Genomic DNA, 27,092 nt, shown 5'->3' on the forward strand with positions numbered 1-27,092 from the left:
AAATGTTTCATAATGAATAAGAATTAAAATAATGCTTTAACATATTCTTACAAGTGTATGGATTTCATAGAAATATAGGCTACAGAGGTGGTCCACAATAACACACACACACACACACACACACACTCAAACAAAATAAACAGTTGAGCAGACTTACATAATCAAATATTTGTCAAATATCACTGCAGGAACACTGCAAGCTGGTCTTATAATGCAATCTTCATCAGCAGAGTGAGATGAAAGATTAAAAGTTAATTTTGGGTATTTGAAAATCTGAGTAAATAGATGGAAAGGGTTCCACTAAAAAAGGAAAATATTAGTCTCAATCTTAGCAGTAGGCCTATTGGGATCATGTTATTATATCCACCCCATGAGTTTTAGAGCATTTTGGGCATAAAGAGGCATGTCTGAAGTGATAGAAACTAGTTTAAAATTGACTTTTGAACTCCTGTAATCGCGTTAGACACCTCTGTCCTTATATAGGCCTGTGAATACTCTTTTTTGTGGAGTTTGTATTAATCTCAATCAATCAATCAATATCCTTTATTTAACCAGGTAAAATTCATTGAGATTAAAATCTCTTTTTCTCTAACTGTAAAGTAAATGTTGCTTTAGTTTTAGCAGGACAACTAGTCTGAGATTCCCCTGTTGTATTTGTGAAAAAAAAAAAAAAAAAAAGCTGTCGGCAAGGTCAGACATCTGAGAGTGGATTGCCATAATTTGTAGCAATATGCCTGACCTTTCAAATGGGATTATCGGAATAAGCCTTTTGCATCCCGGTTTTGGATTTGCATCACCTGTACGGCTGTTTCTCCCACCTTTTGTGAGCATGTCTGTCCACCACATGCCACGTTCTCAGTTTACACCCTAGAGTTGAAAGTACCCTTTGGATAAAGAGCCTATGGAGTGACGCTTGTACAGGCTACAACCATAAAAGAGAAATGTTTCTGTGGAGATCGTTTGAAATAGAAAACAATCTTACTCCTACTCCTACTTTTGGTGTCAAATTCCATAGTATTTGATGATATGTTCAACATAAAAATATGCTAGTCAGTCTTAACTGTATATGAAGTAGCCTCAACTGATAGGACAAACTCCCAAGCAGACTAGTATGGGTATAGTGACTTAGTGAAGCAGCTAATCAGAGTGCCCAGTGACTAGCCTGTGCCCCACTTGGATTTTTACTGCATAAAACTCTAGCTACACCAAAATGTACTGGATTATATGTGAACTAGCATTTACAGGTAGTGGCCTCCAAAACAGATTAGTTTAAATGTATGTTGTTATTAAATTCCAATAACCGGTCAGAGTATATCAGCATTCAACTCAGTCTAAAAGTTTGACCATCTTCAAATGTTAAAATGTGGATAAGAAAAGTGTAATGATGTTTCAACACCACCAGATGGCAATGGTCACTTCCACAATCCATGCTGCAATTTCATGCTACACAGTTACAGTTTGCATTATGATCTATTCTACTTATATCATTTTTGTATTCAAGAAATCACTGTATTTTTTATTAATTGATAAGCAGACATTTAAGTCATGCTTTGGGAACTTGCATCTGACATTGATCACCATTCTTTCAGATAATTGAAATTATCAACAGATAAATGGAGCTGCATCACCACCATCAGCATCATTTAGTTTTGATTACATTTTTTTGAGGATGTGTACTGAAATATTTGAATACATTTACTTTTGTCAACTCTTTGAAGCGCAACAGACTGAAAAACCTGTGAAGAATGAATGTGTAGGGGGCTTTTCTCTCTAAGATGCAACAATAAATACAGTACTTCACATATTGCAGTTAATTGCAACATCTTGCGCAGAAGGCAACAAACTCAGCAGCAGAAGAGCTTTGTAAGAAACACTTGTATTTTCATCCGACACTTCAGGGCAAGTTACAGTTACAGACAACCTCTGTAATCTTCTTACAGATCTACATCTGGTTCAAGTTAGCAGTGTTATTTATGTGCCTTTTGTTGTAGTCAGGTCATTTTCAAATCAGAAACAGTAAGACAATACACAACATATAACATCAAACGAAGTGAATAAAATAGCCTCTTGTCTTCATAACTCGGTTTAGAGGAGATGGATATGGCACTGTACATAATTACTCAAATGCTCAAATAACACAAACAATTGGCACCAAAAACAGTGATAGTTTTACGGATGTGCAAAGGAGGGATTCTCGGTCTACTTTTATTATTTCTCCCCATTTTTATTCATATTAAAGTCACCACTAGGTGGCACCCTGAGGCAGCCAAACTCCTCTGTAGCAAATATCCCCTGCCCAAGCTTGTGTGTAAAATATTCTAACTCAAAAAACAAACACTAGTAAAATGAGATGAAAAACACCACCAACGACAACTTTCTCATGCAGGTCTTGTTGGCAAGGTTTGGCTCCTGACATATTGTGACCACAGCGCATCATGGTCCTCTTCTCTTTTTTTCTTGCCGCTTTCCACAGAAGGCCTGTTTCATCTTCCACAATCCCAAATCCCCCTCTTCCTCAGCAGTAGTAATAGTGTTCCTGGGCATGCTAACAAAGCCAGTTTCTGTCTGGGCTCCTGACCGAGTTGTGTGGTTTCAGCTTTAAGCTTACGGAGGAAGAAGTCCAATGTTTAACGTTGGTGCTCACTGAGGAGCTAGAATGGGCCTAGAGCAGTAAGTTCCAACTGTGTGACTGTGTCAGTCTTTGACTAGCCTGTAAATATGATGCTGCGCGCCATGCTCACTGGTGGACACTTCAAAGACGTAGGCTATGCACAGGAGGGTCTCCAGTGTGTCCCTGTTAGTCACCACCTGTGGACACACAGAAGGTTCTGTTCAGTCATGCTGTAGACTAGAGGATAAAAACACTTACCTAACCTATGATATTTACCCGTAAACTTAAATCGGTTCACATTTTGCTAGTTTGCAGAGAAGTTTGCGATCGTTTGCAGGCCTTTGGCAATATAGAAAAAATGTAAGACTTAAACTCATAAAATACTCTAGTGGGACCCTGCTCCCTTAAATGAAACAATAGACCACAATGATATGAATGTATTGTGCATGCATCTGTATAAGCGTGTATATGTATGTTGATGAGCTGTTCATGGTTAATATGAGCTAAATCAGCCCATTGAGAAACCTAATGACATGCTGCCATGCAGTCGTCAGTGTGGGCTCAATATGGTCATTGTCCTTTGGCGGGTAGGAATGCAGCTGCCAATGGAAGGAACACCAATGTCTTTGAACCCTAGTGTTGAGGTCCACTTTGTTACTATGGCGATACACTCGGCTCTTTTCACTTCCCTCTCTGAGCAGCACACCGGCTCATTCAGAAAAGTCTAACTTACAGTGCAAAGGACAAAATGTTTTTAACTCTGTGGTTCTTTTTTGGTGGAAGATCTAAACGTACTTGAAAGTATGGAGGCTGTAGTGAACAGTTTCTCCCAGTCAAGGGTCTCTGCTGGATGTCTGGGAGGACTAAACGCCGTGTATTTTTACACTTCAGTATTTAAGTACATATTAAACAAGTGAGATAGAACATGTTAACTTAAGAGATGCTGGGAGGTGGTTTCTCTTTCACGTTGGGACTGGGCAAGACAAACCCTTTTCCCGGTGTTTCCAGTATTTATGCAAGGAAGAGAATAAGCATATGTTCTTAAACTTTAAAATTGTTGCTTTGATAACAACATACCTGAATATCTTATATATCATACCTACAGAATAACATTCATGCAAACAGACTGAAGCCCTTAAATCCCCTGCCTCTATACACATATCCCGATTCCTGTGTGTACCTGTAGGATAGTGAAGTTCTCCAGTACGCTGTTCATCATGTACTTCTCCGGCAGGTGTTTAAGCTTGTGGATGAAGTTGATCATGTATTCACATAATGGGGAACGGTGGATTCGAAACACATAGCGTCCATTCTCGAAGCGCGCATACTCCGTCTGTGGAAAGCGGATACAATAAACAAAAAGGTATGAAATGTGAAATCTACTGGTTAAAAAAATGGGCATACATATTCCACTGAAACTCAATTGGATACATTGGATATGAACATCTATGTGATAATCTGTAATATAATACACCTAATGTAGCAAATGGCATGCCAGATATGACAATAAACATAATTCTCGTGACAACCGTAATCAAATGATGAGGCCATTAAATATCATCATGTGGTTAGGCTCCACCTAGCGATGTGTGTCTAGGTGTTTGTATTGTACAATCCATCAGCAGTGGGTGGGGGCAGGGCCGGTATTCTGTCTAGTTAACGGGAAGCATAACAGTTAGTCACGCTGGGGATGTTTGTGAATCATGTCAGTGTTGCTGACCACAGATCAGTGGTAACTGTTAATAGTGCTTTTTGACCTGGCCATGAACTCTCGTTGTGTTCTGTTGTTTGTTTGTTTAAATATCACACATTCTTCGAGTAATCATAAATGCCATAAACTTTTAATATTGTAGCTACATAAGATAGCTTTCTGTTAAAAATTTCAAAAATACCTACCATCCAAAATGTGTGGCACACAAAGTCAGGGTTTTAGAAAATTTTATGAACTGAAATGAATGCTATATTAACTTTATCCCTTGAGGACCCCCTCGAAAACGAGATACTACATATCAAGGGGCTTATTCTCAAATACATTTTTTGGAATGAAATACATTTTTTATTTATCTATAGGCAAATCACACATTTTATGCAGGTCACTGTGTTCCATAATAATAATAATGATAGTCTAATAGAATAATTAAATGTGCTCTGTTCATTTCTGTATTTATAATGGCTCATTATTCATCACAAACTACTAAATGTATATTAATTACACACACACACAAAACCAAAAGTCAATTGTTGTATCAAGAGCACTGTCTGTAACTGAAACATTGCAGAGGATGACAGTAGTACATTTTTGGTAATTTTTTTGTAGTCCATGGTATTTCCCGTCTGCTTTGAGAGGATGTTGGCATAGTGACCACTATAAAAAATGTAGATCACTTGAAGACAGGAAAGCATTTCCCTCATGCAACCGCTACGAGAGAGAGAGAGTCATAAATAGTCCGGACGAACTCTGTGTAATAAGGGAATTTGATCCTTTAGGCTAAAAAAAAATAAAGAAGTCTCCAAGAGCTGTGTCAGTCATTGATGTGTGCAGGTGACACACCTCAGGCAGAGCCTTAAAAGGTGGACGCCTGAGAAATTGTTTATGAAAAACAAACACACTCATTGAGCAACTTTAATCGTTATGAATGGGATACCAACTTGGAACAGAGTATCCCGTTCTCAACCCTTTGGCTGTAAACACCGGTAGGATTACTTCCATTAATCTTCGAGGTCTGTTCTGTGTACAGTGTCAGAAATGATGAGACATGGATGGGGATCTAAGAAACCTATGTTATAATATATATGTAGCAATGAAAATGAGTAATGTTTCATAGACACTCACTCTGCATGTAAGGACTACCAGAATACTGTAGTTTAAGTTTACAATAAAAAATTGTTTTTATAACTCCAAAGTATCCTCGTCTTACCTCCACTTTCTCCACCACCTGCTTGCCAAAGGAGCAGACTTTAGTGGATGAGGTGATAATCATGTTCTCTGGGCTCTCGTACTGACTGGAAACACCATAGAAGAAGCTGCTGTCATCCTGCAGGTTTACACTAAGGTCCGCCTGAAGTGAGAGAAGAAGAAAACATGTCAGAATGAACTGATATCAGTATATTGGTCAGTCTGACCCAAAGGGAACCATGATTGAACCTGAGTGGTGTATGAGAGGAGGATTTGCTGTCCTCCTTTAACTAGAGAGGTGTTTCACACTTGGTGTCACACTACCCTGCACCACATTGAGCTGGGTCCAAAATATCCAGGATTTACAGTACCAGCTCCATAATCTTTAAGAAAATGTCAGGTCTGGCTTTTCTCTCTCACAGATATAAATCTCAAGGAACATGTGCGTCAGTCTGACAGAGACATCACCAGGAGTGCTACGGCTCAAGAAAGCTTGAGCTTGATTCTTTGTAAAGCCAAGAGGCATCCAATGGCCAGATCCATGTTAAACCAGTATAACGCTGTAAAATCCAGTCTTAAGATCCCCAAGATGCTGTGTGTGTGTGTGTGTGTGTGTGTGTGTGTGTGTGTGTGTGTGTGTGTGTGTGTGTGTGTGTGTGTGTGTGTGTGTGTGTGTGTGTATGGCTTCGTTGTATGCCAACACAAGAAGATTCTGATCTTTGATCTTCAGTACAGTGCATTCCAGTGGTGTTGTATTTAACACGGTCACACAACCCACAGTACTAGAAATGTTCTAATGGCTCACAATTTCACAAACCGATGGTTACATTTAAAAAACATGGCGGAGCCCATGGAGGCCACAAAGCTTTTAACACCTTTTATACTGTATGCACATCTCTATTCTTCACATGATATTTTAATCCGGTAAACAAGTGAATATATTATTTCTCCGAAAAGAAAACACATAGAAAAATCTGTTTGGTTGTCGATAACATTGCAACAACCGAAACTATTCGAATGCCAAAGATTTCGTGTACACAACTTCCCATGTCAAAAATATGACCTCACAAGTTTAATTTTAAAGCTCATCTTTGATCCTCCCACTAGTTCAATTGAGGCAAGTAGCTCTAATCTGATTGTGGATCAGAGTGAGGTGTCCACTTCTCTGTCAGACAGCTGGGCTGTTTTACCTTTTCCCCTGTCGGGCTGGTGTCTCCTAATGGGCCATTGAGACAGCGCTCAGCCTCCTCTCATCTCTTCATCACCCCGTTCATCTTCATCCCTGGCTCATGTAATTCCTCTATTTGTCTTCATCCCTGGGGCCCAGTGACCCTCCCCGCACCGCCATTCCCTGCTTCCCTAACAGCCTGCGAGGGAATTCATCCAATTACAATCAGCAGCGTGCAATTGGCTGATTAGATCACGGTGGGCAGGCTGGCTGTGTAACAATTTAGCAGAGCCAGCTCAAATCGGATTCCCTCGGCACTTCAAAGGCGTGAGACAATCCGTTAGGACAGGGCCACGGGCACCTAGGGCTGAGCAGCAAGGTGGGGAGAGGGGCAGGGCAGCCAGCGGCCGACAGGGGGGTTTGCTGGAAATTCAATCTAGAATGCCATAGCTTTGGAGGAGGGCCAGCCGCCTGTCACCGTCACCATGCCAACCTGCGCCTCAGCACACCCCCGAGTCATGACCTACCACGTGGCTGTCACTGCGGTGAAATCAAATAGGCTCTTCCCATCTCTTAATATGGCCTAAATAAAGTTAGCGTATTTTCAGATGTGTTGAGGATTTCATTTTACTTACTTTCATGGCCGAGAGCATCTTTGTTTTGTTTTTGTTTTTTCACAGTCTGGATGTTGAAATGCCCAGCTGTTTAGTAGAATTTCAGTGTTTTTTTCATGGATGCCTTGAGAATTGCATGAGCCACTTGGGATAGGATAAGATGAACAGACTGTAAGGGGACAGTCTTATGAGCTTGTTTTCTTCCAGCGCAGAGTTGCACATGTCATAACTGTTGACTCCCCCGGGCTCTGACATGAATCAAGAGGGTAATATTTCACTGATGACTGATTTGTTGGTTACGTGCCACCCACCGTTTCTCCTGCCATCTCTTGTTCACACTGTCCGAGTCCCTATTTCCATCTCTTGCTCTCTTCTTCTTTATGATATATGGTGGGGATACTCATCCCCTCCTTCTCCTCACCCCCGAATCAAATGCCATGGCTTGACCAGCTGCTCCCTCCAAGGACTAGAGAAGACTACTTCCAAAATGGTGTCACTCACCAATGTCTTTTATCCCTCCTCAATAAATAATGTGGCAGTAAAACATGTGAGGAGGGTAATGTCATACAAAGCCATGTGGTGGCATGAGATTGCAAGGCGGCCCTTTGAACTTGACATTCACAGTCTTTGGCACGCCAAACCTCAGCAGTTACAGTTAAAGTTACACTATATATCTGCTTTGCAAATCACCAGCGGCCATGATGCAACCCATTTTTGACAAAGTGGATCGGAGGAAGATGACAATGTTGGAAAGTGTTGAAGATAATAGTTTGACATCATTCTTCCCTAAGGCAGCATTGTTTGTCTCCACTATAAATCAGCATCCAATCTCCAGTCTTGCACCAACTCAAAGATGTTAAAGGATCCTTGGGCTGGATGTGTTTGAGTCTCCTGAATGACTCAGTTGCTATTGAAACAGCCAGTCCAACAGTATTTGGAGAGGGAGGTTATGGTAGATGGAGAGCCTGATAGCCAGGCATGCCTAACCGGTAAACCTCTCAAAGCTCTCAGGTCAAACTAAACTAACTAAACATTTCCTTCTGGATCAATAAACTATCTCTATCATGTATGCTTCGTACACACAGTAGATCCCTACAGTACAGTCACACAGACTGTAGGGGAGAACGGGGTAAGTAGGCACACTTTTTACTCTAGTGAGAATTGCTTATCACCTAAACATCTTTCAATAGTCATTCATACATTAAATTGAAGCTTAAGGTGTTGGCTTGAAATGTGTACCCCTCACTTTTTCTATCTTATTGTAATAAAGAAGAAATTAATCATCAAAGACACCCTTACACATTGTGACAACCAACCCCATCAAGGGGTCGGTTGTCAAACACTATGGGGTTGTTTGTCACAATGTAATCTTAATGGGAATAATCTTAAAAAGAAGGCAAGAAAGTAGAACAAAATTTGAAAGTTTAATTACATTGTGAAGTTGACAAATAGGCCTACATAACTTACTGTAGCCTTGGCAGCTGGTCTAGTTTGGGATGCACTGGGTTGTTTTGATTTTGTTGCCCTTTTTTCTGTTGCATGCTAGCTGCCTTTTCCTGCTCTATTCTTTCCTTCTCTGGGGTGTCAGTGAGGATACAGCTTGACAATTTCTTTCGTTATTGTGTTCCTTTTCTGGCTGCAGCCTTGAGATATCATGTGACAACCAACCCCCCAAAAAATACGACGACCAACCCCAACTTGAATTTCTTGCTAGCATCAAGGCCAACAACCATCTGACAACTAATTAGCTTGCTAACCACAATCTAAACTATAGTTTACCCTTCACACTTTGTATGGGTAACAAGTGTTTTGTTATAAACCCATTGTGTAAAAGCCTAGAAGAAAAATACTGAGGAGCTAAATATTTTCAATTTGACATGAAAAGCACAAACAGTCGTCTCAGCTCAAATTCAGCAGTCTAACTCCAAGGAAGACTATGTAGGTGACCCCTGATCCCAGTTGTGGATATTTACATACCAAAATTTCACAGACAGCGCCTTCTGGTTCCGAGATATAAAGATTGTGACAACCAACCCGTGTGACAAATTACCCCGTTCTCCCCTATATCTGTCATCTTTGGATGAGATTTTTGGAACAGAAGAAACCTGTTGGATGTGTTTGGGCCCTTCCCCACGTCTGTGTTTCTGATGGATTTAGAATAAGTGAGGTTCTGTTTTGTTAGTCAAGAGTATGTGTAGAGGGAAGACCCCAGAGATAAAGAAGTGCGTATGTGTCGTGCATGACACAAATACCAAAGGTCTTGTCCTGAGGTAAGGCGAGGTGGCCAGATCAACTCGGAGATTAACAAAATGGACGTGTGCAATTACACCCTCCTTCCATCTGCATCCCCCCGATCTCTCTCTCTCTCTCTCTCTCTCTCTCTTTTCAAGCCCGTTTTCAGTTTGCATATTTTCAAGTTTTTTCATACATTCTCTTCATTCCTTAGTTTCTTAAGTATATTTTGTGATCATACTTTATTTTCATATCCTTCAGAGTGTAATGGTGAGTTGGGGGTTTTGTGTGTTTGTCTGCGTGTGTATGTTTTAAGGGGGGTATCTATTAATAGCTATATAAGAGGGCATGAGGGTTGGACTAAGTCTAATAGCACCAAGACAGGTGCCTGGGCTCACATTTCCCCTCGTGAAAGATCAGGCCTGCCACTCTCCCCAAGGCTGCTGTCACACACACACACACACACACACACACACACACACACACACACACACACACACACACGCGCGCTTAATGCATGCTGCGCAGTACTGCCATCTTTGCTGGCATACGTAACACTAATCAGGTCATGGGAGCAATGACTTTTCATTTATTCTAGCTTTAAATTGCACTTAAGTTCCTTTAACTCCAATGCTTAAGCTATCTCAACACAGTTAACACCGCTAGGCCATTAACAGCCAACAGGTGCTACAAAACATTAACAAGAGTGTTCACTGTAGTCTCACCTCACCTTTGTGACTTGGGGAAGATTATATGCTTTGATGATTTATGAATCCCATACCACACATATAGAGAGTGTTAGACTGAGCTTGACATATATAAATAGGATTAATTGAAATGAGGGATTTATGACTTAATTCATTGAAAGAGAATAAAGGGAAAATATAGGAGAATGGGGGTGAAAACGAACCAAACAGAAATACGTTTTTCACTCTCATTAAATGCAAATAAAAATGTGTTACCCAGAACTTGACGAGAAAGAAAGCGTTGTGTGGGCCTTTGTCAAACAGCTCCTTCAGGCCTCCTTTCTTCTCTGGGAACTTGTCGTAGATCTGTCTGACGTCCACCGACTCCAGATAGGGGTCGCTGTAGCTAGGGTTGGACTGGCCGATGTGCACAAACAGGTGCTTGTTGAACTGGAGAGACAAAAGTGCATATCAGGAAATGAACAGAGCCAAAAATGACATGTGTCCAGTGTGCAAAATGTACATTAATGCCAAGTATTGTTAGGCAATCCAGGACATCTGTCAAGTAATGTATTATCACATCAACTGTTTCACGGGTTGCGCCCTTTTTCCTCCCACTTGCACCAATAATGATAATGTGATATGCTGGTGTGTATATTCTCTATGTGTTCTTAAAGATTATTTTGTAGTCGTTGTGAGTTTCTGTCATACCCCTACACACCATGACTAAAGAATAAAGTATTAAACTACAATAGGCAAGGCAAGGCAAGGCAAGTTTATTTATATAGCACAATTCAGACACAAGGCCACTCAAAGTGCTTTACAGGGGCAAGATTAGAATAAATAAAACACATTATAAAACATTTAAAAGCGAATAAAAGAAGCAAATAAAAAAATAAAAATAAATTTAAAAAAAACATAATAAAAGAAGCAAATAGCAATAGCAACAATAGAAACAATAGCAAGTGTTCTCCAAAACATCTGTAACATCTACTGTATGAACTTAGTTTTTGGTAATATTTGTATCTCTATACTATTTCACAATAAAGTGTCATTTGTTTTCTGTGTATATGACGATAGTCTTGAAAAACCAAACACTTCAGTGCCATTTTTCCGAAAAAACTGTATCCAGCAACAAGGGCTTAGAAAAACATATGTAATAAATATTTCCTCTTATAGCGCCTGAAAAATACAGTGTTAATCAGCTATATATAGTCATTTAGTAGTATAAAAGAGATTTCTCAATTGGAGGAGGCACAGCTGCCTGGTGTTGCCTGTTGTGGTTTATTTTTTTGCAGATAACTAAACACGTTTTTATTAGAAAAAACAGCAAACAATGTAATTATCTAAATATTGTGAATAAAGTGAGCTTTTGATGTCAATAGGACTCTCTGGTGAGCAAGACCTTTGTTGCAATAACAGTCAATAAGTAAAATAAATGTTTTGGTGGGAGTTGTTTATACCTGTCTACTTACAGTCTCAGGGTCCTGAGGTTGCTCCAGGAAGGAGGAGAACTCCAGCATTCGCAGCTTGGAGCTGGCAATACTTCTACCCTGCCAAGGGGGGGCACCGGGAGACATGGAGAGCCCTGCTGTGCTTTCATAACCTGCAGATAGACAGTGTGTTAATGTGTGGTTTAGGTGCAACAATCTAAAAACCTTAAAGCATTGTTTCGATATAAAATGCAGCGATATTGCAGCTTTTGTTTTAAACTTTGCGTGAGCTCTTTATCACGAGTGGGGTTGTCTCATCACTCTGTCGGCATGACAGCCCTCTGTCAACACAGCGGGGGAGAGGAAGAGCACCCACCTGTTATGGGGGTCGGGCCGGACGCTTGCATGGCGTAACTCTGTTGGGAGAAGGGCTTAATGCTGCAGAGACGAGACAGACAAGAGAGGGACAGGCATGTTATGCAGCGTCTCGGGCTCATAACCCCTTCTCACATACTAATTGGACCGTGCAATCTCTAAAGACGCAAGGGGCAGAGCTATGTCAGACAGCTGATGATGACATTTCTTTATAATTGCAATGACATGTATTTGTTTGTTCTGAGATTTTAAATGTATCTGATGAAATAACTGAAAGAATGGCTACTCACTCTTCATGGCCTCCTGGCTGTCCTGGAAGTGCCCCATGCCAAAACTGGGAAAAACAAAAAAGAGCAATTTATGTTATACAGTTCCAACTTAACACAAAGTCTCACATATTGTCAGTTAAATGTATCTTTTAATAAAAAGAAAAATGCCCAAACACCTCTTAACAAACCGACTTGATAGACTAAAGGAATTTTGGATCTGACAAACTAAAACTAAAAAGAGGGACATCAGTCACAAGATCTATGGAAGTAATACACGTGTATCCAATAGGATGATTGGAATGATGCTTATTTCGCAGACCATAGAGTTTAGGATGGAGACAAAGGTGTTTATTAAATAAATGTGGCGACTGCTCAGGTTAATCTGGATAAAGATGGTGTGGGGGCAGAGGTCTGACACTCACCCCACCAGCAGTGGGGTAAGGCGGCCTAGACAGGCCCTGGAGAGCCATCTTGTTTTGGAAAGCCTGGGGGGAGATGATCTGTGCTGAGGACATGGTGGCCATACTCTGCAGGGCCTTGTCTTTGGCAGCCTGGTCCTATGGAGGGGGACAGAGAGACAGAGTGAGACAAACGGAGCACTCGTCAGACTCCATTTAAGTCGGCGCCCCACTTTGGTGGTAACACAAGCAGAGCCCTAAAATGGGAAATGAAGGGCCGAGGCCAGCTTGCATCATCAGTGAATCCCTGCCAGGCAGAGAGCTGAAGAGAAGGTGATATTACAGTCAAGGGCCTTTGGGTCAGGAGTTAAGTTTATTGCTTTGGCAGGGGCAAGCTAGTGATGACAACTAGCTTCTGGTGGAGGTCATACTGGAAGTCAAGGCAGACAACAGGGTGTTGTGTTAATATGCCAATAATTGTATAACAATTTCAAAATGTTAATGAAATAAAAAAATTTAAGAGTTCAAGCTGAAAAGCTACAAAAGGTTCTTTACTGTGCTATACTGTAAAGTGATACACCTCTTGTTTATGAATCCACTCCTTCAGCAGTTTCCAGGCCACAGAGGACTACAAGCACTTGCCGCCCAGCCCTAATGGGCAAGGCCATACGGTGCATTCTTCTTCCCAGAACCAGCTAACACAAGGGCATAGTTGAAATATGGGGGGGTACATGTGGTAGGGATCTCAGTTACACCAAAGATGTATTTAAAAAAGGCCTGTCACAGGGGCCAGCCCTGTGACCAATGCCGGGCCCAGCCAGCTGAAACCTCGTGGCTGCCATCCAAGGTGAGGGAGAGTCCTGCGGGTGTATATGGATGAGAAATGTAAACTGAGAAAGTACTAGGGGGACAGGGATGTGCAAGCTATCAGCGTACCGCACAGGGAAACTTTTATTGAGGCACTTATCCAATGTAACACCTAGGAGGAATAACGCAAGGATTCATTTGTTTCTCAGCAGTTTTGCTTGGTTCATCTTGTTCATAATCGTGAACACTAAGCCTCAGGCTTCCTGAAATATATTCACTTTTCATCAAAATGTGTCAGCATCCCATTGAAACTACCATCAATTAGAGGCTGCAATTAAAATAGACAATAGTTTGGGCCTTTGTGTTAATGCATTGTAAGTTCATGACATTGCAGGGGCCATGGGTGTTGGACAACCTTAAACAAAACATGAAACTTCATTATGAGAAGAAATGATAAAGGGTAATAATGTTTTCACCATTCTTTCTATCCGCTGCTGCTGCTCGACTTGATTAAAATCCTGATAACCTCGGGCGAATGCAGGCTCCATGGTCTGATTATGGACCTGCATGAGTCAATTTGAAATGAAAGAAAATAAATGCAACATACTAATCACACCCTTAATTCAGCTATGACCATTTCTTCTCTGGCAGTGAGCACAGACTCGGAGCAAAGATGATTAGCAAAATTGTTGCATGGGGATTTAAACACATGGAAATTTGCAATTAGTGATTTTATTAAATCCACACAACCTTTTTGTCCTGTAAAATATGCATTAAATTAAACATGTGTTAAATCTATCAAAGTATTTTTGAGAATAATAAAAAGTTGAAGTTTCACTCACATAGCGTACCTTCAGCTTCACCTGGATCTCCCTGGCCTTTCGCCGGGCTAAAACCTGGATGTGACTAGATACCTGAAAGACAACACCGCAGAGCTAAGTGTTGGATTTATGTGACATTTATGTTCCACTTAAAATGGGTGTTATGTTGGTCTAGTGGTTAAAGCTTTTGCCTCACAGTAAGAGTGACCTTTGTTTAAACCTGACCAGGACAGATGGGGGCTTTAATACATTTAACCCTTTGTCTTCACATGGATTTCCTCTGGATGTTTCAGTTTCCCTCCACAGTCCGAAAACATACAGGTATTTCTGAGAACCCTAATTGGCTAAAGGTGTGACAGTTGTGAAACTGGCCTTTCACCCAAAGGCTTAGGCAAAAATGACTATGCAATAGTTAAGCTCAGCTAGGAAGATGGTATTTTGATCCAGAAAAATATATAAAACTGACATTTATGACTGAAATGTAATTTTTTTTTAGAAGATTTTCTATCATGGTCACATATTTATGCTTGTCAACAAAAAATATGTTCAGTAAGTTCATTTACTGAATAGTCCTGCAGAGACAGGATGAACCATTTGCATTTTCAAACAATATAGAATTGGAAAGAAGCATTGGCACCCATTTTTTTCAAATGCAATTTTTAAAATCTTTCTCATTCATAACAAAATTCCATTGTATTAGGATGGGAGAATCTCAATCTCAGAGGTGGATATCTTAAAACTGAATATGCATGGCTCGATAACACTAAAGTCAATTAGAAGATAATGTAATATTGTAATATGGAGTTGCCGTAAACTCTTGTTTTCCCGCTATATTCCTGAGAATAAAGTGGGTATAAAAACCATTCAAAGTAAAATTGTTAACCAACAACTTTTCTGTGCGCTCTGGCAATGTTAGCCACACCTCTAATTCACTCGATTGAGATATAAAAAGTATTGCTGAATAAACATGATTTATTTTTATATCCTGGATTACATATACATTATGAATACAGCAAAATATTGATATTGATTAATATATATGTATTACGCCACTGAATCGATGTTGGGTATATTTGTTGGGCCAGCAGGTGTCCCTCTATCCCTCCAATCTGTCCCACCAACATCCATCTCTGACCCCTAAACGCACCGGCCCCTCTCCACTCATCTCTTCTCATTCCCACATAGACTCTAGCAGGGACCCTTTCTCTCCACGTCCATCCATCACTGCCTATACATCAGTCATTCCATATCAGATACTGCGGTGCGGGTTCCAAATCCCTTCGGCCATCTCCTATCCAGACCGCCATATTCCCCAGCTTCTTTGCCCTTCTAACAAGCAGTAGATCCATGAGGTGGTGAGGAAACAACACCGACACATGATCCTATATAGCGTCTGTGCATTGGCCCCCGTCCCTAAATCAATCATCTCCAACACTCCACATAGGAGTTGGGTGGGTCATCCAGGGTGTTGGGGCATCACTCAACGGGAGAGAACTTTCTGGAGTTTAAAAATAGGGACTGCCTGAAAGGGCATTTGCAAAGAACTTACCTGCTTCCTGGTCCGCGTCTTCCCTGTGCGAAGTTTGATGTACCGTGCAATCAATTCGTTTCGTCCTGTAAAATACCAGAAAACAATTTTTTTTTTAAGATTAGCACAAGATCCACTAACTGGAAATCTTCCATATAGCGTTCAGTCACATTTCATCTACCTACAAACTCAACATAAATGTAACTTAATTAAACATTAAACTTTCTATTGCAGTTTTCCTTCAAATTTGGAGGGACTTAAGAGGACACAACACATTAAAAAATATCCAATATGCCTCACACAAAATGTTTGATTGAAGATGTTTGGCTATTAAAATAAAATATTATTGCCCTAAAAAGGTTAAATGGGACAATAAAACTCAATTGTCAAAGCTATAGCTTCCATTAAATAGATATATAACAAGTGATGGGAAGGGAAGGGGAAAGACAAATAGATTTTATATTTATATGTAGCAGAAAAAGTACATGTTTGAAAAGTAAAAAGAAGTTGATTATTTTATGTCTATTTTGCCAAAATACTCTGATCTCTTAACTTGAACAGCTGTTTCCCACTACCAACACTTGCACATTATATACTTGAACTGAAAGTGAGCAGCATGTTTTAGGTGTGGAGGAATTAAAATGTTTACCGAAGCAAACTATTAACTCATCAACAGCGGGCCTGCTCTGCATGCCTGGGTGAACCCAGTATGAGAGGGAGGAATGAGGAAATGAATATGCACTGTATATTTCTGTGCACACATTAATGTAACCGCTTGTGTGCTGCAGACACGGAAGTCACTTTATATAAGCAGAATGAAATGCTTAAAATATTATTGTATTCATACCTGTGTGTGCACATTTTTGGTAGAGCTTGTATGCATGCACGTATAGACGAATGGGCAAACACACACGTCCCAAGCAAGAGTCAAGGCTGTCAAGTGTGTCAACGCTGAACACTGTCTGTGTAAGTATATTACTAAGTATATACATTTGTCTTTGTGAGAGCTTGCATCAGTCTCAGCGGCGTGACCCCCGAGTGGACAGCGGGCTCATATCTCTACAGTGAGTGTGCGTCTGTGTGCTGCTGACAGACAGGTCACATTGGCAGAGCAGGTGGAGGCTGCAGCCATGCGATCCTCCGACCGGAGTCAGGACAGACACGGCACAGGCCAGTGACCAAAAGGGGGCCCAGTCTGGTGAGGCAGCGAGGCAGCTGGTGTGTGTGTCAATGTTTATGGAATATGCCTTTACGCCCGCAGTAAATCTTGGGCTTGTTCCCCCCCCCTCCCATCCAGAGTCTCCAATTACGGTGGAGGGCAACGGTCATGTTGCTTCTTTCACACTTCTCCAAAACTGAACCTCCAGTTTTATGGCTTAAATTGTAAAACACATAAAAAAGACATGTAAGACTATGCATAGTTATATATGCTTTTGGATGAATATGATGTAGTTTTGACAAGAGAGCAATTTTGGCTTGGCGGGCTCTGTGCTACGCTATGCAAGTCCTTGCACTGCAAGACGGACTGTATTTAAGCTATAGGAGCCATTACACAAGAATACGGACATTTTTTGCAGACGATGTTTAAATAATTAGTCAATTAATCAATTAGTTAATTGTTGGATGATGACCAAGGAACAATTTCAATAATCATTTAAGTCATTTATTGAGCAAAAATGCTAAACATTTGCTGGTGTAAGCTTCTCAAATGTGAGTACTTTTTGCTTTTCTTTGTATTATCAACTGGTATCTTTGTGTTTCTAACTGTCACGTCACACGTCACGTTGGGATCTGGAACATTGTTGTGGGCATTTTCCACAGTTTTGGACATACAGTATAGGCAAAAACAATCAAATAAAAAATAAAAAATTCCAAGTGAAAGTAACCGTTAGTTATATAGAGAACAGCTCATTTAAAAACAGGTAGGTGTACTAATTAAAAAGGGGGACACAGACAAACACATCGACAAGATCAGTTACAGGGTATATCACATCTTGCACTCAAAGGAGATCTCTCTCACGCTCCCACACGTACGAAGAGTTTGCTAGACTTTGCAGCCACCTCTTAAACACGGTCATTTTTCCCTTGGCACCACATCACCATGTGAATTAACACAGAGATCAGTCACGACACACAACCTAATACTAACTCGTCAGTTTTTCCCTTACGTAGTGATGCTTGGGTTGGACCTCACAACCCTCCACAAACCCACCAATCAAGTGACCCCAAATGGTAAAAAGAGGAAACCTGAAGCTTAGCTGAGAGGTTTTGTCAGCCAATAAAAGTGATCAGATTTTCAGACTTCCCGGTGGTCATGCAAACCGGGCCACCCCAGTCTTAGCGGTTTGCTTCCACACAAGTTTCCACTTAGGGTTTATACATTGTTGCTAAGTCCTGTTACAGAAACAACTTTGATTCTCACTGCAGGGGGTACAAAATGACAACTTATCAACCATGAGACCTACCTCTATAAAATCTAAGGTGAAACCTGTTTAAGGCCATGAAGAAAACTATGGAAAGTAAGTTTAATATTGCACCATATTTTAATTCCATATTTAGTTTTTACTCATGATGAGTCCTGCATATTTAATGCAGGATGAAGGCTTTTTAAAAGCGGTTTATTTACGTTAATATGAAGTGTTAAATCGCTCTTTATTTATACAGTGATCACTTCCATAATGTGCGCCTTTCATAAAGCCGATCTCTCAGTCAGCTGTTCTGCATGTAATCGGCAAATTAACTTATTGGAGGATCCCGAACATGTTATCCAATCAGAAGAGAGAACGCTACAAACCGACACCCGTCTCACTCATGGTCTCACTGCCGGTGCACGCCAGAGCAACAGATGGGTGAATGTTTATGCGCCTACAATGGCGGAGCAGGTAAAAATCCTTCCCAATGTCTGTTTTGATGGTTTTTATCATGTTTTATCACACTTATGGATCTGAGATGATGCTAGATAACTTGCTGCTTGAAGACCGCAGTGCATTAATGTGGTGACGTAGGGACGAGCGAGGGGACTGCTAACTGCAGTAACTGACAGGAAGTTAGCTAAAAGTACCATTCCGCTTACAGCTCCTTTAAATTTAAATTGTGATCATTCAAAGGATAACTCTACCTGAACCAACACATCTCTGCCTCACACTAACACTATTGTTAAGGTTTAGTTAGGTTGAGGCAAAAAAACTAAAGTCAAAATTTGGACACTTGTTAGAGTGATTAAGAGGCTATAACAGAATATTTTATATGTTTCTATTAGTTTCATAGTAAAATAAGGTACTGTACATTCAAATAACAACTTGAATAGAGCATTTGATATGTAAATTAATTAACTTTGTCATCAGCCAGTTCCATTAGTGCTTAAATTGTTCGCATTATACATAAGAATGATATTATCCATCAATCAGTGATCAGTTAGAGCAAAAAAGGAAAGGGCGTCTTTGTAAAGTTCCAGACCCCTACACACACACACACACACACACACACACACACACACACACACACACCAGCTGTATATCTGCCTTTGTGTGAGGCTTTTGTGGACTAAACCCCTCTCTCAAATCCCATCTAGTCCAATGTATACACACAGTTGCACACAGTCATACTTTGACGCACACTGCAGCCTTCGGTCTCAATCTTATTTTCCTATATCAGGGCTGTAGCTCCTGTTTACTGTTTAGTGTTAATGGGGGATTGTTTGAGCCCCTAATGCATATTTGTTTAATTCCCTAAGGATTAAGAGGGTTCCACATTTCCTCGCAATCAAACTCTTGAAAAGATGAACAAAGAGTTTTGTCAAAGCCCTCACAGCACTTGACCACAAATGAACATTAAGTTGCACGTCTGGAGTTCCTCACATTACAGCAGCAAGTTTGTCCAGTTACCAGCAATTTATCTTTGAAAACTACAGTGTACAATAACATGTACACTGTGTATCCATTCCAATAAGGGGTTTCAAGGTAGCAGAGACGGATGCTTGAGCATGTCTCCACAGATGAATTAGAAATTATCATCAGAAAAACGCTTTTCGAAAAACGCTTTACTTTGATAGCCAGGAAATTGCGAAACTCTGCTATGGATTTGTAAGGCTTTTTTCTCGACCCAGACTGATTACCCTGAAAACAGCAGTAACTGTCAGGTCAAGTACAAGCATGGAGGCGCTGAATTAAAAGTTATTCTGGGAAAATACTAATGAACATGTCCTGCCGTTATTGCCATTATTTTATGTTTTCTACATTCAAGTTGAAAACAAATCTTCTCAGGAATAGAGTTATTGTACTGCCAAAAGAGCAAAGAATAAACTGTTCTATCAATATGATGGTATCCCCATTCAAAATGATCCACGTTATGTATTGAAAGCATTAAGCAGTTTCATTAATGGGCTGACAAAGACGCTTGGCTTCATGTTGTGGTATCACATGCCTTGCCACTCCTAGTGTGTGAGTGTTTGGGGAAGGGCCCCATCAAAAATACCCTCCAACACACCCATGAGATCAGAGAGAAGACTCAGTCACACAGCAATGAGATCATGATATCCACTGGGAGCAGCACAGACGCAGAACTAGTGCCAGCCAAGGCTGCAGGAAAGTCAGTAGGAACATAATACCATCACCCACCGCTCCACAGTTTGATGTTGTTTATCACACTGCCAGCACTCACAGACATGGAGGAAATATGATTCTAGAAAAATGTCTGAAGGGCATGAAGTGTGATCGACCTTCTGTACATTACATACTCTGATATTTACAGTTTTTGCGCTGAGAGTCAAATTGTATTTACTGTCTAAATTAATTGTAAACAAGAGATACTTTGTAACTGTGTCCCAAAGCGCACCATTAATTCAGTATTTCTAACTCAAAGCTACAATAACTTTTTTCAGGTCCCTTGGGAGGAGTCAGAAACAAGTTGGGAAGAAAACAAACTTGCTAGAAGACAGTTACAGAGCAATGTATAACTTTGGCTGAACAGCAGCATCTGTGATTACAGTAAAATGACACATTGAATTTACAGAAATTCTCCTGACTCATTTCAGTCATTGTAATGTTGCCATGGTTAGGCAATCTTACTGTAAGCAAGTTTAAGCTGTAAACATGGATGCATTATGAGAACTTGATACGGTAAAACAAGATCAGCCTTGCTTAGTGGCCAACTGAAGAACAGCCCAAACTTAGACCACCATTTAAAAAGAACAGTCACCTGTAAAATCTTGAATTGAAACCTCAACGGACAGGTTAAATATGTATTATGTAGCAGTAAAACTCCCTTGCCCATCCAAGAAGTTTACCTGATAAACTAAATGCACAAGTATAACAAAGACATCCACATGAACTGCACTTTTCCGTCTTCCTCCTCAGGCCTGTCGGTAGAGGTCAGGGAGAGGTGAAGGCGGTCTATAGTGTCCCATCCTAAGCCAACTCGTGGGCCCGGCTGATCGTAAATCTGCCCTTCCCCAATGGGGCCGCAGTCATCGCTGGCCTGGTCTGATCTCTCTTCATCTCAGCACAGTGCATCCCTGACATTCCTCTATACTGCCTGGTCAGCAGCAGCTCCTACATCTGCTGCTCTGACATCCCCCCCTAAGGGTGTATGGCATATTTGTGTGCGTACAACAACACCCCTATGTACTGTATATACATATGTCCTTTGACGATCATATCACAGGGAGTGAGTAGTTTATCACCTTGTTCCAAACCAATCAAAACGAAGGTCTAAAATAATATTCTAAACTATAATTAACATTGAATATTGACAGCAATTAACACCTTGAGCGGTCAGGCTACCTCTATAAAACAACACTGTCCCTTGTATGGCTGTGTTTACGCCACAGTGTTCATAGAATTTAAACTGCAGTCGCCATTAGAGAAATTATAACTTCAATTTGGTTAGTGTGTGCATGTGTACACTTGTGCCTGTGTGTCTCACTTTATACAAACTGCCATCGTCTCACATCTGCGAGCCATACGTTTTCCCTCTACAGCACATATGCCCCACTGTGTCTGCTCAGGAAAACAAAGGTCACATTTAGGCAGCAGGAATGTCTTGGCTGGGTGTCATTTCCCCTCCGATAGAGCCTTCTGAGCTCTGAAAGGAGCTCTAAGCCTTCCTACCAGCAACAAGTCAACTTCTACATTAGTGTAGAGACAAGGATGGAACAGCCCTGCTGGTCCCGCATTCAAACCCCAAAGAAACCTGGTTTAACTCAAAAATGTCATAATCTAAAAATGGGTATATTGGTATAAAAGTGCTTAACTTTATAATCTTATTTTATTCATCCCTTTTTGCCTGAATCTATTACCATTTTGCCTTTAATGAATAAAGTTAAACTCTGTTTCCTATTCATGACATGATATGACAGCATGACTCAAAAGAAGATGGGCCTTAAAGTTTCTCTTTTTATCCAAACCAAAACCTTACTGTTAAAACATGAACTCTTAACCAATGTTTTTATGGCAAAACCCCACCTTCAATTTTTTGTTCTTGTTATTTTTCCAATTTTAAATTAGAGAGATGTAATTATAATGTTACAATCCACAAATTGTAAGTCTTATTGAATTTATTAAATTAATTGCCAGGGTTTTAGTTTCAAACTTTCAGTTGAACATACAAAACTGTGCCTGAAAATGTGTATACCGGCAAAAGATTCCACCTATATAGTAATCAAGCTTCCAATAATAAAGAAATGGCAAAGGTTCCTCTAGAAAATCAACTGCTGTTATTAAAGTAAAAGCCAAAGGACTAATTACTTCACCCATCATTTTCCCCAAGTTACATAGTTCTTTCCAGGAGAATCTCCCTGGAAAGTATTAGTAAATGCAGGATCTGCAAAATAAAGTGTTGCCTTCCTTGTCAACCTTATGTATGTGAGTTTGTCTCGGAGTAGAGCAGGCTGTGGCTTTTTTGGGAGCATGAATGAGACCTGTGAGAGATAATCTTGCGCTCATTAGCATGCTAACCAGTTGCGCTGCTGTCCGAGCCAAATGTATGTGAGGTTTGCTCTGACAAAGTATAGTATTTTATAGCAGCATAGTAAGTGTAACAGTGTCATGTTATATTAACACAACCCGCCACAAGTGTCTTTGCAATTACAGAGATTTATGTAGAGGTAGTTTGCACGAGGCTTGACTGAAGTCAATCACGGCAACAGATCAACAGCCTGTGTGACCTGTTTGGATCCCCCTGTACCTTCCACCTTGCTGATCTGACATGTGTAGATAACGTACCAGGGACAGCTCTGTTAAATGGCTATTACCACCCACTATGTGCTGTTTGTTACACTGGGAGATAAAGACATAAAAAATTGTGTGAACAAACGAGACTGCAGGGAGATGTATCTAGATTCCACAAGTTAAATTCAGCAGGGGTTTGAGGTGAAGGCTTCTGCTCATGGGAATCCAAACAATAAAACACTAAATAGTGTCAAAATACCAAAATAGTCCATAATGTGCCAAATGTTGCTTTAAATACAGATTTTAAGTTTTGTTATTAAAAGATGCTTAATATTTCCAGGTGATAATTTGTACAAAAGGATGGACAACAAATCAACGATATTTCCATTTGATTAAACTAACAATAAGCCTAACCACGGTTTGAATATGAAGAGTTGAATCAAGTTTAAAGGCCTACAGATTATTCCCCCATTTCTGTTGATTCAACTTTGTGATCATTTCAGAGATTCTCTAAAATAGCCTCAATCAAAACTAAACATAATCCCTCATGAAAAAAAGGATTTATTTTAGAGCTGTTACATTAAACTGCATTAGTATTAGCTAAAGTAGGTGTACCTCATAAACTATATAGTTTATATCCATAAAATAACAATCTTATCTGCCTATTAACATTATCCATATAGCTGAACTAAACATAAGGCAGTAGTGCATTTCTTCAAGTAGAGAACTGAAACGTAGTTACAAAAGGGAAACCAATTGCAAGCACAGACCCCAGATGCTTCTTCAAAAAGGTCAACAGGTCAAGGTCACTAGTGAATCTCTCACTTTACTGCCAAAGTTTGGGCCCGGGTGAGGACTCGCAGTAGCTTCTCACTGACCTTTACATCACATTCGTAATGAAAATGATTTGAAACCAAAACATATTTGCATCGCCTGACAAAAACCCACAATGGGTTGACATGTTGCACAAGCAGCTCCGTGGGAGGATGATTCATTGTGTGGGTATTCTTTGTTCTGAACTGACAGAAAAATATGCCACTACTGAATGAAACTCTGTTGACTTTATTCACTACTCCAACACAAGTAATGATATTTATTCTCACAGGAAACTGGAGATATTGAAATGTGAGAAAAGTGCCTCTCTCACAGGCATCGGGAAATGAAGTGTGACGAAACCAAACAGCTGCATACAACATAATGTGATGCAAGATATAATTCTGCCAAATACAAATTAGTCAGAAGACATCATAAAGCAAAGCCATTACAATTGCAATGTGGAAAATATAGTATACAGCAGCAAATGAAGAGGGAGGATAATCATATTTCCAGTACCAATTTTTTCTAGTGAGTGCTGTCAGCACATTGGTTTCCACTGCACTACAAGTTTGGGACGGTTTTTCCATTATTGCAGCATGAGGCCTTGGGTCAGACCACAGGGCACGTCTCTTGCTGAGAGCCACACAAGGCAGGAAATGTTTTCCTTGGCAGATGCATGTCGAATTACCACTGGAGCACATAACCTCCACAATATCCGTGACACCGTCCCTAATAAGCGAGCTAATATGTCTGTTGAGTAATGGCAGTGAGGGCCATCGCAATGCACAGCATTATGGGAGAAAAATGTGGTGAATGTACGCAAAAAATATGGGGTAAAAACATTCCAGTCAATTAAGGAATTTACAATGGATAGAGGCACACATTCTTTCTGTTTGGCTGCTAGGAGACTCAATATCATTTTGTTTAGCAAAGAATGGCATTCATTCCTCAGAGAGGAATTCAACACAAAATTCAGAGCATGTTGCTCTCGACCAACAGACATTATTTTCCAAGTTTGTTTTGTCTATGTGTCCATATTTACCCAAGAAAGCCTAAATAACATTTCTAAAGCAATAAGGTCATCCCTTCTCCATTTCTTTTAGGCCTTTAAAGATATTCTCAGCTGATATTAGATTTGGCTGATTTAAGACCACCCATCAGCGCTTTAACAACATCAACAACACTAAAGACCTTCAAAGTGGCTTTGCATTGATTGTGGTTGCTTGAATGACTTGAGTTGTTGGCCACTTGTGACCCCAGGCATGGTGATGAAAGGGGACGACTAGGGGCCTGCAGGGGTTGTAAGGAAAGAGCTGGTCAGGTTGTGTAGGGGCAATGGGGGCACAGTGAGCCACAGCCACGCACCGGCTCAGTCTTGCCTCATTTCTCAAGTCGTAAATCCGGATTTGCCGCGAGGCTGTCGGGTTGAACTGAGAGAGCAGCTGCAGGTGAACTGAAAGGCAGACGAACAAGAGATTGTTCATAAAGGACAAAGAGAGACAGGCAGTCTGAGACAAAGAGCTATGACGGAGCTTAATCACAGAAATGGCAGAGAGCAGAGGTGGTAAGCACAAAGACACAAGCCTTTAACTTTCCCACTCTGGAGCAAACACATAAACACACTCTGGGGACAGGTGTGAGGGCTCTGTGGGGCCCTGAGGCCATGTAAGACACCACTGCCCACCTTGGTGTTTATTTGTCCACCCGTCCTCCTCCCTATAGGCACTCAAAGGGTAACGTCTATTCTGGTTTAGGGTTACAGCCGAGCTGCCTTGAACCCCCTGGGCTCCCGAGCGCACATGCCATTCCAGGCGGGCCAACGCGCTCCCTGGCGCGCATCACCTGCCCCTGACCCCCACATCGAGGAAGGGCCACCTCAGAGGCTGCCTTGCCAAAAAACCTACCATCAACACCTTTACTCGTCCCCCCCATCCACATGACATAGAATGAGCCACATACCCCTCTCTCCTCTGTCCCCCTCCAACTATTATTACAGGCTTTATAAGGGTTTAAGTGCTGATCAGAGGGTGGCTGTGACCGCAACATGCAAGGCTAAGATAGGCTAGGCAAAGCTTGCAGGTAACAGAGCTCTGTGGCATGGTAACAAAACAAGGCGATGACAGAGGATGTCTGATAACGCCATTACCTCCAGCCCTCCCTTTACCTCCCACAAGATCCACTATCAGACTCTCAGACAGGAGGACACACTATGGCCAAGCCATCTGTTACCAATCATCTTTCAGAAAGACGTTGTCTGCAATGACATTGATTCTGACCTGCAGTCAGGAATTTATCTAGCTGCTCTAAACCTCAAATCATTATCTTAGACGGAATGAAAGACAGAAAACCCATCTGATAAGGCACCACCCGGAATCCCCTATGTGGTCAAGCTACAGTTAGTTTGGAAAAGATTACTTGAGGCAAGTTAGCATTAAATGCAGTGTCGGAGGTGAGACTGATCCCTGTGTCAGTGTATTAATCTTTATATAGCATGGCTTCTGAGAGAACAAACGGAGGCATGGTGTGTGTTTGTGTGTGTGTGTGTTTGGAAGAATGAGTGATTAGAGTGTATGTGCATTTTTCCCAAACATCATGCTTTCACACTGTGGGACCAAGTGGAGTCGACAGCTGTGCAGGAAACAGTAGAGATGTGAAACATGAACACGTGGAGCTGTGTGTGAGTGTGTTTGTGTGTGTGTGTGTGTGTGTGTGTGTGTGTGTGTGTGTGTGTGTGTGTGTGTGTGTGTGTGAGAAACAAATGCCTGTTTGTCTGATTGTGCACCACAATAATGCAGATGTGTTTTGCACTACGGGTTCACCGCTTGTAAATTATAAATAAGTTTTACCCAAAAGTTATTTTAATCCACCTCTATTTGACATATATCAGTTATATCCAACGTGCCAAACCCAATCATATATGTGGCTTAACAGTGCTTAAGTTGCAGGAAAGGATTTATTGTTATTTCTTCCTTGTTATCTCCAAACAGCTTGTTCAGCATGAGTTATGGTTAAAAAATATAGACTATGACTTCCTGACTTGCTAAAGAGCCCTGGCCTGCATTGTGAACTGACCTCCTAGCCCGTTCATCCCTTACAATGAGAAACAGTGACAGGGACAGTATGAGGAGAAAAAGATGGGCGTACCGTACATCTTGCCCTCGTCAGAGAGGATGATCTTCCGGCGGCCACATGGCGGATAGATGGCCAGGGCCTCCTGGAAGCTCTGCTCGATGTCGGGGCTCCACACGCCCTCCGCATCGTTCTCCAGGGGC

General features: G+C 41.0%; 1 protein-coding gene across 6 annotated transcripts; it reads right to left on the reverse strand.

Moving 5' to 3' along the window:
- Positions 1-1,981: 1,981 nt before the first annotated feature.
- On the reverse strand, positions 1,982-27,092 carry tead4 (TEA domain transcription factor 4). 6 transcript variants are annotated; one of them, XM_080027408.1, is made up of 12 exons: positions 26,965-27,092; positions 15,860-15,924; positions 14,332-14,403; positions 13,966-14,052; positions 12,707-12,841; positions 12,306-12,349; positions 12,017-12,078; positions 11,683-11,813; positions 10,484-10,657; positions 5,530-5,670; positions 3,792-3,944; positions 1,982-2,808 (listed from the first exon to the last, which is right to left on the reverse strand). In XM_080027408.1, the coding sequence occupies exons 1-12, from the start codon at positions 26,969-26,971 to the stop codon at positions 2,695-2,697; spliced, it is 1,185 nt and encodes a 394-aa protein (XP_079883534.1). In that variant the 5' UTR covers positions 26,972-27,092; the 3' UTR covers positions 1,982-2,694. The 6 variants fall into 6 exon arrangements, with proteins under 6 accessions (XP_079883534.1, XP_079883533.1, XP_079883538.1 ...); XM_080027407.1 differs by having other exon boundaries at positions 11,671-11,813; XM_080027412.1 differs by having other exon boundaries at positions 11,671-11,813; positions 26,970-27,050.

Source organism: Ammodytes marinus (assembly GCF_949987685.1).
Source record: "Ammodytes marinus genome assembly, chromosome: 5".
NCBI classification, from domain to species: Eukaryota; Metazoa; Chordata; class Actinopteri; order Uranoscopiformes; family Ammodytidae; genus Ammodytes; species Ammodytes marinus.

Coding starts and splice junctions, on each gene's coding strand:
- tead4 (XM_080027407.1), bottom strand. Junction 14,053..14,331: donor TGAAGCTGAAGGTACGCTAT/GTGAGTGAAACT, acceptor TGACTCATGCAG/GTCCATAATCAGACCATGGA. Junction 12,079..12,305: donor CAGCCAGGAGGCCATGAAGA/GTGAGTAGCCAT, acceptor TCGTCTCTGCAG/CATTAAGCCCTTCTCCCAAC.